Source organism: Carlito syrichta, unplaced genomic scaffold, assembly GCF_000164805.1.
Source record: "Carlito syrichta isolate Samal-C Ts95f unplaced genomic scaffold, Tarsius_syrichta-2.0.1 Scaffold302075, whole genome shotgun sequence".
Taxonomy (NCBI): Eukaryota; Metazoa; Chordata; class Mammalia; order Primates; family Tarsiidae; genus Carlito; species Carlito syrichta.
The window spans coordinates 323,194-340,229 of NW_007246171.1; the positions used below are offsets into that span (position 1 = coordinate 323,194).

Below are 17,036 nucleotides of genomic sequence, written 5' to 3' on the forward strand. Positions count from 1 at the left end.
TCTCTTGCCAGATATTCCTTGGGAAATAGTCAAGGAGGACATGAAAATATCTAGAGATTGAAAGTATCTGCATTTGCATATGAAGGACTTTTTTAAAAAACATACATTTCAGCATTATTAGATTGAATTTTTAGAGTCTGGATGCATTTTCTGTCATAAATAAATGTCTACATATTAACTGACATAGAAAAAGTTATGCAAATTATGTCTTCACAAGGATATTTATAGAAGCTTTGTTTATGATTGCCAAAACTTGAAAGCAATCAAGGTATCTTTCAATAAGTAAGTGAATAAATAAACTGCGATGCACCAGACAATCAAATTATTCATTTCTAAAAAGAAATGAACTATCAAGACATAACACATGGAGAAAACTTAAATGCATATTACTAAATTAAAGAAGCCAATATGAAGAGCCTATATGCTATGTAATTCCAATTATATGTCATCCTGGAAAAGGCAAAACCATGGAGATAATAAAAAGATCAGTGACTGCCAGGCAGAAAAGGGAAGAGAAAGATGAATAGGTGAAGCAGAAAGGATTTTTAGGGCAACGAACTACTCTGTATGATGCTATGATAGTATGAATACACCTCACTAAACATTTATAAAAATCCATAAAATGTAAAACACCAAGAGTGAACCCTAATGTAAGCTAAGGATTTGGGGTGATAATGATGTGTCAATGTATATTTGTGACTATAACAAATGTACCACTCTAGCACAGGATGTTGATAGTGGTGGAGACTGTGTACGTTTGTAGCATGAGAACTATATAGGAACTCTCTGTATTTTCTGCTCAATTTTGCTGTGGACCTAAAACTGTAGTAAAAAAAATATTAAGCCGGGCTTGGTGGCTCTGCCTGTAATCCTGCGCCTTTGGGAGGCTGAGGTGAGTGGATTGCCTGAGTCCGCGGGCAGTGAGACCTCATCTCTACAATAAATCAAAAAATCAGCCGGGCGTGGTAGCGCATGCCTGTAATTCCGGCTTCTTGGAAGGCTGAGGCGGAAGGATCGCCGGAGCCCAGCAGGTCAAGGGTGCAGTGGCCGGGAGCGGCCACTGCACTCCAGTCTGGGTGACAGAGTGAGACTCCAACTCAAAAAAAAATAATAAATAAAATAAATAAAAAAAAACCTTGAACACACAGTAACCTTGAACACACAGTAACCTTGAATATTCAATAGCCGTGAACACTCCCAAACCTTGAACACTCAGTAACCTTGAACACTCAATAACCTTGAACACCCAGTAACCTTGAACACTCAATAACCTTGAACACTCAATAACCTTGAACACTCAATAACCTTGAACACACAATAACCTTGAACATACAGTAACCTTGAACATTCAATAGCCTTGAACACTCCCTAACCTTGAATACTCAGTAACCTTGAACACTCAGTAACCTTGAACACCCAGAAACCTTGAACACCCAGAAACCTTGAACATCCAGTAACCTTGAACACACAGTAACCTTGAACACACTATAACTTTGAACACACAGTAACCTTGAACATTCAATAGCCTTGAACACTCCCTAACCTTGAACACTCAGTAACCTTGAACACTCAATAACCTTGAACACCCAGTAACCTTGAACACTAAATAACCTTGAACACACAGTAACCTTGAACATTCAATAGCCTTAAACACCTCCAACCTTGAACACTCAGTAACCTTGAACACTCAATAATCTTGAACATCTAGTAACCTTGAACACTCAATAACCTTGAACATACTGTAGCTCTGTACACACAGTAAACTTGAACACGCAGTAACCTTGAACAGTCAGTAACCTTGAACACACAGTAGCAGTGAACACTCCCTAGCCTTGAATACCCAGTGCCCTTGAGCAGTCTGTGAGCACAGGGTATTTCACTGAATGTGAATGTGGCGCTTTTGCTACTCTAGCCGGCAAATGGGTCACGTGAAGTCCCGTCAAGAGCACTTCTACTGTCTTTTCTCCTGACAGCTTTGGCTGTGATCAGCCTGTTCTCCCACACATTTCCAAAGATGTAAGAGCTAGGTCTACAGAGGTGTATTCTCCGTCTCCCTCTTCCTGACCTTATGTATAGACTGAAGGAAGAAATCTCAGCCAGGGGCCAGGACAGATGTGTGTTCCTGCAGTCCTGCGTATTCCCACCCAGACTGAGGATACAGAGCTCGAGTAGGGAAGGGAAAGGGTGGCCTGGGGCAGCGCTGGAAAGGGGCCAAGGTATCTCCAGGGAGCACTCTTCACTGAGAGCTGCTGTTCTTCAAACACTTCCCACCTCTGACTCACGAAAAGCTCCTTTACTAGCGAGCCGCTTCCCCACGTCTGGCGTAAATCTAAGCCTCTGTGCAACATAGTAGAAGGTGTGAGAGTTTTGCAGACAGAGTCCTGGGCTTGTATCACCTCTTGGCACAGGCTGCAGGTACACGTGGGGCAAGCTCTCTGAGCCTCTGCTGTCTCACTTACAAAATGGGGATGATAATATCTGTTTCATGTCCCTTTTTAAAAAAATTAAATGAGAAAAAGTAAAATAGACCCTTAAATCCAATCTGGAGTGAAGCAGAACACACACTCACACACACTCACACACACACACACACACACACACACACACACACACACACACACACACGAGGTGTATGCTGAGAGGCAGTGGGTGCAGTGTCCCTTGGGAGGTCTGCCTCTGTTCCTCAGTTTCCTACTTCACCTTCTTATGAGGTCATCAGTGTGCTGGATTTAGGAGAGAAAAGAAGCCCTGACCCAAAAGCCCTGGCCAACAGTCACGGCATCCACTGGTGCTTACTGAGCATTCACTCCATGCCGCTCACATCTCAACCCGTGCAATCTTCATAGCACTCGTGTAAGGTCAATTGTGTTCCCACTTCTTCACGACAGAGGTTAGATAGCTAGCCTGAGGCCACACAGCCAGTGGGAGGCAGGATTGACTAGAAAACAGGCAGCCTGGCTCCAACGCTTCTGCTCATGACTTATTATATTTCTCTTGGAAAAAGGAAGGAGGAAGGAATGGAGGGAGGGAGAATCAGAAGCAGTGAAGGAGAGCCCGGGAAAAAGGAGGCTTTTCCTTTGCTCCATGGCGTGAGAGAAGAATTACAGAAATGCAGCTCGGAGCATCTTCTCAACCTCTGTCCCAGAAGGCCAGGCCACCTTCCAGATTCCTGTTCCAACAAGACCTCTCTTGTCATAGAACCAACCTGGGGTCCATGCCCTGGAGTGGTGAGACCAGACATTCACATGGAGGCTTATTCAGCAATAGAAAGGGAAGTGTACATTTGCAGGGCTCCAAGAAAGGAGGACCCAGAGGGGGTCACTCACATCCTGGTCTCTGCTCCCTCCGTCCCCCATCCCATGACTTGGAAACAAGGATTTTGTGAACATGCAGACAATCCATGGAGGTTATGCATAGGTTTCGGCCTAAACAGGGAGAACATCTTGCAGCTGGGGCTTACAAAGACCCCGTGCCACACGCCACATGTCATTATTATTAGACATTAGCAAGCAAAGATTCAAAGATTTCCTGACATTGGTAAGGAAAAGAAGCTTTGTTTAAAAATTTAGGGTCAACAGAAAAGAACATTAATTGTCTTGTGGATGCGCCTCCCCCTACACCCCTCAGAAAGAAAGTTAGAACAAAGAGCAAGGGTCAGAGTTCAGCCTTCACCCACCCCCCCCCTTATCTAAAGTCTACATGCCAGTGGATGTGTTTGGTGGGGGTCCAGACTTCTGAAAGACAACTCAGGGACCTATGTTGAGCTGTTATCTTCCATTCCTCTTGGGAGCCAAACGTCTCCAGACTAATTTCCTCGGCCATCGTCCTAGGCTACTATGACTTCCTTGCTGGCCAGGTTACCGCCTACTCCTCAGAGCTAGCTCTGGTGAACCAACCGCTGCTCCCCATTTGGCAATGCTGAGATCTCTGCCAAGCCGACACAGGGAGCCCGTCCCTGCCTGGCCCCTCCTCTCTCCCCAGCCCCCATCCCCTGTAGAGCTCAGGCCCTCAACCTAGGCCACGCCTCTACACCAGAAGCTTGGGGAAGCAGAAACCCCTCAACCTGAATCCCATTCCCATCAGAGCTGCCCCTCCTCAGGGCACACCCACCTGACTTGTAAGAAGCAGAAGGGCAAGCCAATAACAAGCCAAGGCCATGTGGACCGAGACCCCGTGCCACATGCCACATGTTGTTATTAGAGATTAACAAGCAACAAAGAACTTCACACTAAAATTTACATTGATCTGGCATTTTTTCCCCTGCCATCTCCCATAAAAATGCTTTAAATGCAGGCTGATTTAATGAAAACGATAAAAAATTGTGCTGAATGGTTTATATTTGCTGCAGAATTACTACGAAGTATATTTTAAGGAAAACTTGAAAGCTCTGTGGCTTTTTTTTCCCTGTAGAATGAGCGTGGGGAAGGTGCACTTAGTTTTTGTTCTTTCTTTCTGTCATATCGATTGAGACAAGCTCCCACTAGCTCGGTTCATTGTTTCTAACAAACCTTCGCACCCTCACACCTTGTCTGGAGACTTGTCAAGAGAGACTTTTAGTGAAGACGCGTGTAGAGGAATGCCTGCACTGCAGCCTGAACCTTAAAGGGGAGCACCACCATCATCAGCGCCCCAGCCTGAGTTCTCTGTGACTCTGCGATTAACCTCATCTAATGCACACAGCTGCCACCTTCTCCATCTGACTTGCAAGTGTAGCCATCCCAGCTAGGAGGTCAGTCACCACCTGAATGACTTGGCACTGTGGCCAGTAAGAATGTAACGATGGCCACATCTGTGGCTTCCAGTCTCCAGCCGCGTTCTCCAGGGCCAGACATGCAAAAGAAGCCTCCAACCTCAGGGGACTGTGAAGGCCATGTGAGTGGCGTTCAGGAAGACTGCAGGTCACGCGAGCCTGAACTTGACAGCCAGCTGTAGGCAGAGCACACAGTAGGCCCTCCATAAATGTTAGCTGGTGTTGATCATGGGGTTGGTGCCATTATGATCACGGGCTGCTGCTATGGGTGATGGCTCCTGTTGACTGAGCCCCAACCTGACCTGTGCTGTGGAGGGCGATTATGCAACGGGTGGTGACTTTCCCAGCTGAGCAGTCAGCAGCCTCTGGGTCTCAGTCACATGCATCTCTGATTACTTCTGCTCTTGGCAAACGGGGGCTGAGAGCCAGGGAAGGGGCTGTGTGTTGACGCCAGCTCCTTCCCGCAACCTATGGACCTCCCCCGTCCTCAGGCTTCCCCCAACGGAAAGGCAGCATTATCACATGACTGGACAACAGACAGTGCCAGAGAGATGACATGGACTCCTAGAGGACTCACCTCCAGTGCCACCCAGAGTTTGGCCAAGAATGTCAGGACCCATCCTGACTTGATGGAAATCTGTCCGTGCAGTGTCTTATCATTCGAGGAATATTCTTTGAGCATCCCCACTGTACAAAGCACTGGAGACACGGTGATGAACAACTCGCCACCCTGGCATGAAGGAGGTGAGATACAGAGCTCGTCCCTTCTGCAGAGGCCACGAATAGCACCAGCCCCACCAGTGCACCGCCCACCCGACATGCATGGGCCGTGCAGCCTCTGTGCACGTGCTTATGCTGGCCTGCCTCTCTGCAGCACCCATCTGAGATGCCACCTCACCCTCTGCACCCCTCACCTGTTCCCCACCATGCGCTGTGATCCCTGGGACACGGCTGTATTGCTTCTCACCATCTGTAAGTTCCTCGAGTGCAAAGTCAGATCCTAAGCCCTTAGCAGTCTGGGAGCATCTAATGCTGCGTCTGGGGCTGCAACGTGCCAGTAAATACCTAGGGACGGAGTGCAACTCTGCACATTCCAGCCGAGCAGCAGATGCAAAGCATCTTCTGGTGCTGCAGGAAGACGCAGGGGCAGGGGGGTGCGCGTGCAAGGCGAGACGGGGCCTCTGGGGTCCTGAGAAGCGTGTTGATCTGCCGCCGTGGCCTACTCCTGACACCTTTTGTTGCAGAGGCGTTCCTGCCTGATCCCTTGGGGTGTGTTTAGCAGATGAAGATCCATTTAACAAGGTTTCTTAAATTTAAACAACCATGCTGGCTGCCATGTATACACTGCCCATGCCTTTCCCACCTCCTTTATTGACACTCCTCTCCTCCCTGAGTCTCGTGAGCTGATATGCAGGTGTGTGCATGGACCAGTATCATTCCTGTGGTCTTTGGGAGGAATAATTCCCTGACGGAAGCCCTGCTGTATCCCCAGAACGGTCCTGGTCCCTTGGCACATGTCCTTCTCACACATCCTCATGCCATCTGGCAAGCGGGGCATTAGGCCCTTCCATTCCAAAATAAGGATGTGGAAGTGAGACGTTAAGTCACTTACCTAAGGTCACTGACTAGTAGGCAGAGCTGGGGGCCCCCAGGCCTTGCCTTTGGCAGCCGCTGAGGCCCTCGGCGAAGGCATCCCATGGGATCCCTGTAGGCTCCGGCGTGCCAGCATGAGCCAGCCCTATGCCCACCGGATGCCCGTCGTGATGTCGCATGCAAGCAAGGCAGGATGTGCGCTCCATCTTGTCAACTGCTGTTAATGGTCCTCGGTTGCTGTAAGACGCGCCCCTTTCTTCTTGGTTCCTCTGTATCCCTGAGTCCTGGCTGCCAGCCCTTCAGCCGCCCACCTCACCGCAGACATGCCCAACAGCTGCCCTTAAACACATACAGCTGGGCTGGCTGGGGGCCACGGGTGCCTGGAAGGTTTTGTGTCCATGTCAATGTTCCTTAGGATTTTTGTGTAGGTTTTCTGACAAGGTATCTCATTCTCTGGCTTATATATTTATTCTAAAAACCATACTCGTGATCACTCCAGCAATGCCAGGCGGACATGTCCGTCTCCATCTCTGTGACCCATGTGACAGGCAACATGATTGATCCTACAGATGGATCCATAGGCTGCACGGTCACTCAGGTCTGCAGACAACCCAATGCGTGACCTTGGGCAAGTCTCCATTTCTTCAAGGAGGGTGCAGCTGGGTCCCTTTGCATAAATAAATCAGAGATTCCACAACTAATCACTGCCCTCCCTCCTCTGTGGGGTGTTATTTGTCAATTGCAGCTTTCGGGGCATCTATAAAATGTGTTGTCACCAGGACTCCTGCAGTCTGCTGAGATGTGTGTGTTTCGGATCAATAAGGGTCATTGGAGAATGCCTGATTCAGTGACTGAGTGTTTCTAATGAAGAAACGCAGGCCCCAGGAGATGCATGGCAATCCAGGACCAGACCCCAGGACTCTGCTACCAGCTTAGGGGCCGCCCCACGTAGTACTTCTAGTCTCTAGGCCAGAAAAGCACCTTGATATTCACAGACCAACGCTCCTGCCTCTGGTGATGGACTCTAACTTACTCTTTATGATGTCGTCACTCGGCAAAAATGGGTGGGCCTCCAAAAATCCACTCAAGGTCGGAGGCATGTCCTCTGACTGAGAATATGGTTCATCGGAAGCCATCCAAAACTCCAGGCATTTGGAGAGAAATGTCTTTGCTCAGAATCACAAGGCAGATGAGAGGCAGAGCCAGCGCTGGAACTGGAGCGCTCTGGAGAGGCATGTGAGGCATAATGGACAGTGACAAGCTGCCCACACCATCCTTTCGGCTTCCCAAAGTCCAGATGGACACCCAGTGCCGTCAAGTTGATTGATTGAAGCACCGGTGCAGGGACAGTCACCAGCCCCCCCGCACATGGACGCATGTTTCTGGAAGGCTCCAGGTCAGAACGTGTCCTTCCCCCACAAGCCTCAGCAGAGTTGCCTCCAGCCAAGGCCAGGGACGCGGGACCCAAATGCTGTTTGATAACCACGGGCTTGTGAGCAGAGAACATGGCGGCACAGAGGGAGCCTGGATCTGTTTTTTACCTAGGGTTTTGGCCATTTCTTAAACAAATCTGACCCTAGGCATAGGCTTGGTCATTTCCAGTCCCAGTTTCCCTGAATATAAAATGCGTGTTTGGCAACAGCTCTGGAAGTGATTAAAGTTGCAGCAGTAAACTGGGAGGCCGGAGAGTTTCAGACGAAAGTCATTGCATCAGGAACTCGGAAACGAATTCCTGAAACTGCTGACGTGCTTATCCAGAGGCCAGGGCCAGCACAGAGACAGAATTCATTGCCAAGGGCCAGGGCATACCTGGAATCAAATTCCGCCGTTCCTCAGAGCAGGGAGCTGTGCTTTTGATAGAATATGAACACTCCTGCCCTTTATTACATCTTTCCTCAAAAATGGGTCCTTAATTTTTCTGAAGAACAAGAAAAAGTCTACTCTGCTCCTCTGTGTTGCCTTAAGAACACCCTGTTCACACCATCTTTTCAAATATTTCTCTCCTTGACAGTCCCATGTTTAAACCAAAGGCCTCCTTGTCCTTCAGTGGCACTCGCTTTATTTTGGATGGAAATTCTGCTGGGTACAGTAACAGAGAACAAGCTTCACAGCAGCAGCCATCCCTGCTGAGGCATCTTTTGTGGGGAAACTCCACACGCTTTCACTAAGTGATGGAAGAGCTGGTTCCAGTGAGCAAAATTCGCCACGGAAGGCATCCCTAGGGAACAAACGTACCCCTCACTCAGCAGACACCCAGGCAGGCCCCGCTGCACAAGGACAGAGGCATGAGCCTGCCCTCTGGGAGCTCCCCCAAAGAAGATCTCAGTGGCCTACAGCCCCAAAGTCAGCACAGACAGGAGGGACATGGCGGGGGCCCAGTGTGAGCCAGCAAACACAGACACAGGCTTCTGGCACACTGGGGAAGGACTGGCGACAGTCCCAGACTCTCACGTGTGCACCACTCAGACTCTGAGTTTGTCCTAAGGCCAGATCTCGATAGACACACCTTCAGCCTCCAGAGGTCATAGTCACACACCATCAGCCTCTGGAGGTCATGGTCAGACACCATCAGACTCCGGAGGTCATGATCAGACACTGCCAGCCTCTGGAGATTGTGGTCAGACACATCAGCCTCTGGAGGTCATTGTCAGACACCATCAGCCGCCAGAGGTCATGATCAGACACTGCCAGCCTCTGGAGGTTGTGGTCAGACACCATCAGCCTCCGGAGGGCATGATCAGACACTGCCAGCCTCTGGAGGGCATGGTCAGACACCATCACCCTCTGGAGGTCATAATCAGACACCGCCAGCCTCTGGAGATCATGGTCAGACACCACCAACCTCTGGAGATTGTGGTCAGACACCATCAGCCTCCGGAGGTAATGGTCAGACACTGCCAGCCTCTGGAGGTTGTAATCAGACACTGCCAGCCTCTTGAGGTCTTTATCAGACACTGCTGGGCTCTGGAGGTCATGGTCAGACACCATTAGCCTCTGGAGGTCATGTGAAGACAAAACCAGAAACAATGCACAAATCCTTGGAAATGCCATCATGAAGGTGATCCTGTGGTCTGCTTATCATCCATGACACACCATTGGGTGGACGAGGGATCACGGAGGGTATGCAGAGTCAGGCCTCATGCCCGTAAGATGAAAGCTGGTGGCCGTTCTAGGCAGGACTGTGACTATTGCTGGGCAGTAGCATTCCGGGTGACTTTTCTCTTACCAAGCTTTCTGAATTGCTGGATTTTTAATGCCGTGTCGAGTTGTGCTGTATGGTGAACATCAGTTTACACTGGAAGGATGGGAATATTAAAAAATGTTTTTTAACAGAAAGCAAGTTTTCCCTTCAATTCTTCACCACCTCTACTGCCATGCCTAAGCCCAGCCCAGGGGCTAGAAAATATACAATACTGTGATGATTTCAGGGTGCCTAAATGAATCAAAACCTACCAATGTATATACTTTAATCCAATTATGCACTTTGGCTGCATGTGACGTTTTACACATCAATGATACCTCAATAAAGTTGTTTTTTAAGGGAATAAAATATGAAATTTGTCACAAATAAAGCTCTATATCCAAATCAGTGCTGGAAAGTAAATGTGATGTTCCCGTCAGTGGCAGTAGGCCATCCCGAGAGCTTCCTCGCAGGAGCAGGGTGTGAAGGTGTGCGTTTCTCCACTTCTCCATCCCCGCGGTGTCAGCATCTGTGAGTGTAGAGGGCGGCAGAGCCCAGTGTCCCCGACTCCATCTTCTGCTTGCACTTTGTGCAAAGTCCACGTCAATCTTTGGTCCCTTTCGCCCCAAATGCATGCTTGGGTGAACTTTAATTTTTCTGCAGCAAATAAATAGCTCTTGCCAGCGTCCCTGAATTCTACAGCAAACCTGGGGGCACTGAAACTTCAGCATCAGATAAAATTCAGAAAACCAAGCGTTCTCTCTAGAGATAATCATGAGTAGATGGGTAAATGTTCTGGAGACTTCCTTGACATGCAGCCAGGGTTTTCTCAAGTATATATCTCCTTTCCCTGTAAGACTAGCTGCTGAAAATAGTCCAAAGAACGGTGATTGCCTTAAAAAGAATATGACAAAAGAAATGCCCAAGGCTAGAGTGGGCTTAAGAATTGGGTCTCTGGGTTAGCTAAACAAAAGAAAAACAAATATTTGCATGTAGCTGTCAAGGTCACAGTCCTCAGCGCCACTAGGGTTCCGTCTCTCGCTGCCCATGAAGACTTGAGCCCTGAAGTCACCATAGGGGCATGGCCCCCTCTGCAGTCGGGGCTGCTTCTCACCACTGTTCTCTGTTTTTCTCCTCTGCTTTCCCATGAAACCAGTTGGACAGTCCTGCAGGGAAGGATTGGACGCCCCGAGAATCCCTTCCGTGTGGCCCTGGAGTACGTCTCGAGTGGAAACCGAAGCTTGTCTGCTGTGGACTTCTTTGCCCTCAAGAATTGCAGTGAAGGTATCTGGATCTGGCTTTCTCCCTCTTCCCTCTACTCCTTGGCAGTCTGTAGTCCATAACCTACAACTGTGCTTAGCTGGGAATGTGCACAATTACAAAAAAAAAGTCTACAGTGCTTAGGGGTTGACTGAATAACATGGAGTGCTCCACATCCCAGATAATCAACTTCCAAAGAGTCAGCATAAAACTGTATCTACTTAAAACCCCATCAGATAAAATATAGTCTTTGTCAGACAACACACTAGCTTAATTTTCCTGGCTGCCAAATACTTTCAACTATTTTTAAAATTTGTTCTTTATTATGGAAAATTTCAAATGTATACAAAGCAAATAGAACATTGCAATGAGCTCCTATGTACCCTCCACTCAACTTAAAAGATAATCGACATTCTGCCATTTTTGTTTCACTTATGTCTCTACCTCCGCCTCACCCCCTCAATTTGATTTGATGATTATTTTACCTTTCTTCCCTGTGATAGAATGCACAACTATTTATAATTATTTGATTTAAGCTATTATTAAGGGACAACATGGGAAGTGGCTACCCATGAAATATTATTTAGCTTATTTTGTAAAACCCATTAGGGCACGGGACACTGTGTCATTGAATTCCTTTTGCATAAATCCCACATTGTACATCTATTTCAGGATTTATTACCAAGGGAAAGTATAACTCTCCTGAAGAATAATTTGTAGATTTTTTTCTTTTTGCATCCGTGGCCAGGAAACACTAAACTCAATGCCAGGCTCGTCACGGTGCTTACATCTGTGTGGGTTTTTTATAAGCTCTTTACCTCCTCCTCCTGAGGAGTTTGTGATCCTTTACTCCGATTTTCAAGACCATATTTTGTGTTTGTCTTTCATCAAACATTGCCTCAAGTCTGACGGTAAGCTAGAGGGCACGGATCATCAGTAGATACGTGCGGTCCATCTGCCTCAATCTTCAGAAGGCCTAGAGTTATAATCACAACCTTCCTTCATTATTTCCCAGATATTCTCCTATCCCGGGTGGCGTAAGAGATAGGCTTGTGTTGTATGAAACGCGAGGAGAAGCCGTTTTCATTACTGCTGTCGTCCTGCTACACCTGCCTCTACCCACAGTGTCCCCAGAATGGGCGTTCCCATCCACCATGGTCCCAGCAGCCCAAGAATGAAGTGTGGACAGGAAAAAAGCCTGGGGCACATGTTCCCAATGAATAGTATTCATGAACGACCATGAGGATGGAGTCTCTGAGTTAGCTGGACACAAAGGAAACAAATATGTGCAGGTCACCATCCTCAGCACCATATAGGATTCCATCTCTTGGTGCCCATGAAGACATGAACCCTGCAGTGAATAGACAGCTCTTGCTGGCTTCCCTAAGTCACTCTTAGCAAAACCCCAGGGCTCTGGGACTTTGGTATCAGATCAAATTCTGAAAACCAAGCATTCTTTCTAGAGAATGTTGGCTGCCTGCAGAGGTCTGGATTTGAACCTCATACCTCCTGGAAGTGGTACATGGAAGGTTCTCCCTTAAAGGGCCCCCACTGACCCCTCAGCTCCAGACACATCTGGGCACTTCATTCCTTGCTGGCCTGGCAAGAACTTTCCCAAAGTGCATTTTGTTATTGTTGTTTTCATCAAAACTGGTCTCCGTGTGGGGAAGAGGATAATGTGATAGATCGAGCCTCAGCTCAAGTGGAAAAGGCAGTTAGCCCGTGCCATGAGGCAACGCGCGAGGACCAGGTGGTGTGAAAGCAAGCCAGGAGCTTGTCAGATGTGTTCGCACTCATGAACTTGAGGGTCTATGACTGCCTCTGGACATCATCAGACCTCACAGAGGTCGAAGGAGTATGTACCGTATGAGAGAGGCCATCTGTTGAAATAGACCAGTTAGCAGGAGTATGACAGGGAAGTGTTCATTCCCAGAATGTTCTCACTCGGTGAACATCCGGAAAGGGGAGGAGAGACGCCAGGCCCAACACAAATGCCCCCGCGGATGTTTCTTGACCTGAAAACATGACTTGTACGTCCAATTCAAGGGTCCCGAGCAGCCAGGTAGGCACTTTCTTCCCCCATCCTGCGTCTGCTTCTCACCAATGCAGTGCTTCCTTTGTGGCTTGTGTTGCATTTGCAGGGAGTATGTTTTTTTTTAAAGAAAAGTTTATTTAAAAGTAAATTAGAGAGAGAAAGAGAAGAGAGAGAGAAAATTCATCTCTTCAAGGTGGGGGAGGGGACCAAAGTCAGGAAGCATGGCGACAGTCATAGCTCAAAGAGCACATGGCCAGACCGGAGTCTAGCAAGACAATGGCCGTGAGGAGTCTGTTTTAAGAGAACGTCTAACTTTCCTTGTCTGCTTCTCTACCCTTAAGAAACCAGTAGTGTGGACCTCCCAAAACCTTCTCTAAGGATCGGGAAGGCTTCTCCCAGCAGGGTGCCCTCTCAGAGGAGGGAGAGGACACGTCTGCCTCTGATTTCTGGGGAAGGTAGCTTTGCCCAGAGACCTGGGGACGCTCTCGTGGCCCAGCTGCCTTCCTTCCGAGGCTCCAGTCCCAAGAGCAGGGGTCTCCAGGGGGAAGCAGAGGTCTCCGACTCAGCCCTCCTGCGGCCCCCAGGTGATATGGAGGGACTGGTGTAGGTGTGTGAAGCAGAGGACAGTGACGGATGAAGGGATCTCAGAGTGGCCTCAGAACGTCTAACTTTCCTTCCTTAGCCAGGGGCACCTCAGTGGGTGTAGACCAGCTGCCAACATAAGAATCGCCCTGGAACTACAGTCACGTGTCTGAAGGGAGGAGTTATTGGAAGGCATGCTCAAGGCCTGTGTGATGTGGACAATGTCGACGTTTTGAGGGTGTCATTTCTCTGGTCACGGGAGGGAGGAGGAGGTAGGGGCAGGAAGTGGTATTGTTGGAGGGGTTGAGCAGAGCTAGTGGCACACTGGCCAGGACCGTAGGCAGGCCTGCAGGATGCCTTGTTGCTAGGGCGTGGTCCCCTCACGGTGAAGCACACACAGACAGGAGTGAGACACGTGGAAGGGCCTTGCAGCCCTCCCTTGGCCTGCTGTGGGACAATTCTCCCTACACAGGTGACTCTCTCCACTGTGGTGTCGTCGGGGCGGAGGTCACGCCTGTTTCCTCTCTAAACTTCTGCGTCCATTACAGCATGGAGTACTCACAGGTGTGCGTCTCTGTCGATGCGGGCTGACCACAGCCAAAAGCGAGCACGGCCGGAGCCCTCACCATGTGCAAAGGCAAGCGGCCGCACCTGTCTGCAAGCTGCCTCCTGCAGGCGTACCCACAATGCCACAAAGAAGGGACAGGAGTCCTCATTTCACAGAGGGAGAAGTGAAAGCTTCGAAACGTGCCAAGGTCATTCTGCTGGTGAAAGCTCGAGCCAGACTCGTCCCACGTTGGTCTGACCCCCGAGCCAGTGTTGCTGCCCACCGCACTGCACGCCTTTGAAGAATGTGTAGAGCCTGAGGTTTGATTTACCACTGAGAACCTCGGAATCATCTTTGACAAATCAGCTTTCTGTTTTGACTTGCTGCTGCTGGAGTTCTGTTTGTCGCTGCCTGTCTGTGGGATTCGTCTTTCTGACTTCTTGTTCTCAACCATGCCTGAGAGTCTTCATAGATGCAAGCGTGAACCCTGGCAGCAGCCAGCTGGTCACTCATCCTTCACATGTGGTCAGAAAGATCTCCCCAGCAGTCCCTCTCCTCTGGTGTTTTCCTGAGCTGGGGTAGCAGAGCCGCCTCCCTCGTTTCCCTGGGCTGGGAGGTGGCATCTTCAGCTACAGGAATTCTTTCCCTTGAGTGGCAGTTTTATAATCATGGCCCAGGTAGTCATCTGGGGACCCTGACTTGGAGTTCGAGACCTTGTCTTGTATTTCTTTTATTTCTCCAGGGAGCAGTTAGCTCGGAGCTCAACGCATAGAAAACACCACACAAATACATGCTGACTGACTGGTTGATCAATCCATTGATAAATGCGGCTCCTGCTTTTATAGCTTTGGGTAGTTGCCCTACTGCTTCAAAAGAAAGTCGCCATGAGGGGAAGCCACTTTGAAGTCGGTTCACCGTGAAAGGGCAGTTTGTACATTTGGCACAGACAGTCGGGCCATCAGCTCCCAGAGACACCCAGGCCTGGCTCCCAGGGAGCCCTAAGCCCAGTCATAAAAACCTTTCTTGAGCAGACAACCCAGTGTGACAGGACCAGGCAGGACACTCGCCAGGACCCGTTGGGGTCAGAGGTGCCCACAGAGAAACACACATCAGGACAGGCAGGACAAGTTTCCTGCAAAGGATTTGAAAGGGTCAGTGTCCTCTGCGCAGTTCCTAGGAATGCACAGCCTGGCATACCCTCCCTGGCCCTTCCAGCTGCCAGGCCCTCTTCTAAGCTGGACGCATATACCAACTCATACAATCCTTACCACAGTGCTGTGAGACATGTGTTATTTGTAGTGGTATCATCACTCCTATTACAGGGAAATCGAGGCACAGACACCTAAGTCATTTCCTCAAAGTCCCACAGCTGACATTGAAACAGAGTTCATCTGGCTGCAGAACCCATGCTCTTAGGCACTGCACCTGTGGGCAAGTCTGCCTATGTCTTCCTATGATAGGCTTCCTATGGAAGATCACTGACAGAGGAGACCCTAAAAGGCATCTGGAAATCGAATGGACAAAGGCCAAGAGAGTTCCCTTGAAATGTGACATACCATGACCGAACAACCCAACATGCTTTCTGTCTTCACGCTACAGTAGTCAAGTTCTTGGTTTTTCTCAGAAGCCCACTCCAAGTCTCCCTACCCAGATTGGTCCAAGGCAGTCGAAAGGGACCACAGCCCGCCAGTCAATAGGAAAACGTAAGGCTGCCAGCGAGAGTGCCCACAAAGACAAAGGCACAGGAACAGCCCTGGTGAGCCCACGTGGCAGGCTGCCTCAGGTCCTGGCTCTGTCATGAATCTACAAGAAACAAATCCTGCCTTCCAGGCAGTCACTGCTACGAGTAAAGCCCGGTGCTGTGCAGAAAGTCATTCCCCCAGGTTGGGAAGGAGCCAAGAGACCACAGGATGGCTTGGACAGGCCCAGCTCGGTGAGTGGATGAGTTTATCAGGACCTCCATTCAGGGCCCTCCTAGGAAGCCACAGGACAGCTCAGGAGACCCACCACCTCCATCTCTGAGTGACTTTATTTTCTGGCTCCTATTGGGTGTGATGAGACTGGTTTTTATTACCATTATTATTATTATTATTACTTATTTTTTATGTTTTGAGTTGGAGTCTCACTCTTGTCATCCGGGCAGAAGTGCAGTGGCACACTCATGGCCACCGCAACCTTAACCTGCTGAGCTTAGGCGACCCTTCTGCCTCAGCCTTCCAAGTAGCTGGAACTACAAGTGCACACCACCACGCCCGGCTTGGGTTTTTTTTAGTATGTTCCCAGATTCCTCCAGGATGCTTGGTTCCTCAGCTACACAAGCTCCTGGGTGGGCACGTGACCCTGGCTCACTATTTGACCTTCAGGGTTCAGGCAGCAGGCATGTGTCCTTAAGTAACCCACTGGGGAGACATCTCCCTGCAGTCAGCTTCAGCTCACTCAGAGCTCTAGGAAGTCATCCCAGCCCCTCGCCCACCAAGACACTTGGCACACTTGTCTTCTGAGCCACTTGCTGGCAAGGATGTCATAGCCCTCGCTCTACTCATAAGGAGTTATTTCACCAACTTCTCCAGCTCAGGCAGGGGAGGAATCAAGGAATCAAAAGCAGTCCCACCACCATGGACACCTTAAAACACGTGTCCCCAAAAGGTGAGATATGCATACAAACCTTCACTTCTCTGGGGTTAAAAGGAGGGTGTTTGAGATAATTCGTAGTCTTGAAACATTTTTTAGAGGCTGAAGGCTTAATTCAAGCAAAGTTCAGTATAGAAAGTGACTCAAGTAGCAGCTGGGTGTGGTGGCTCACACCTGTATTCCCAGCACTTTGGAAGGCTGAGGCAGGAGGATTGCTTGAAGTCAGGAGTTAGAGGCTGCCCGTGAACGATGACCATGTCACACTCTGACCTGGGTGACAGAGCGAAACCCTGTCTTTAAAAAAGATAACTCGCCGGGCTTGGTGGCTCAGCCTGTAATCCCGCGCCTTTGGGAGGCTGAAGTGGATTGCCTGAGCCCGTGGGTTCGAGACCTGCCTGGGCAGCGAGACCTCATCTCTACAATAAATCAAAAAATCAGCTGGGCGTGGTAGCGCATG

General features: G+C 49.3%; 1 protein-coding gene across 1 annotated transcript in view; it reads left to right on the top strand.

Moving 5' to 3' along the window:
• Positions 1-17,036, top strand: part of ALK (ALK receptor tyrosine kinase) — a 430,033-nt gene that overhangs the window by 308,309 nt on the left and 104,688 nt on the right. The window contains exon 5 of the mRNA XM_008056000.1: positions 10,681-10,808. Coding sequence (XP_008054191.1) covers positions 10,681-10,808 — 128 coding nt within the window. The remainder of the gene's footprint in view (positions 1-10,680; positions 10,809-17,036) is intronic.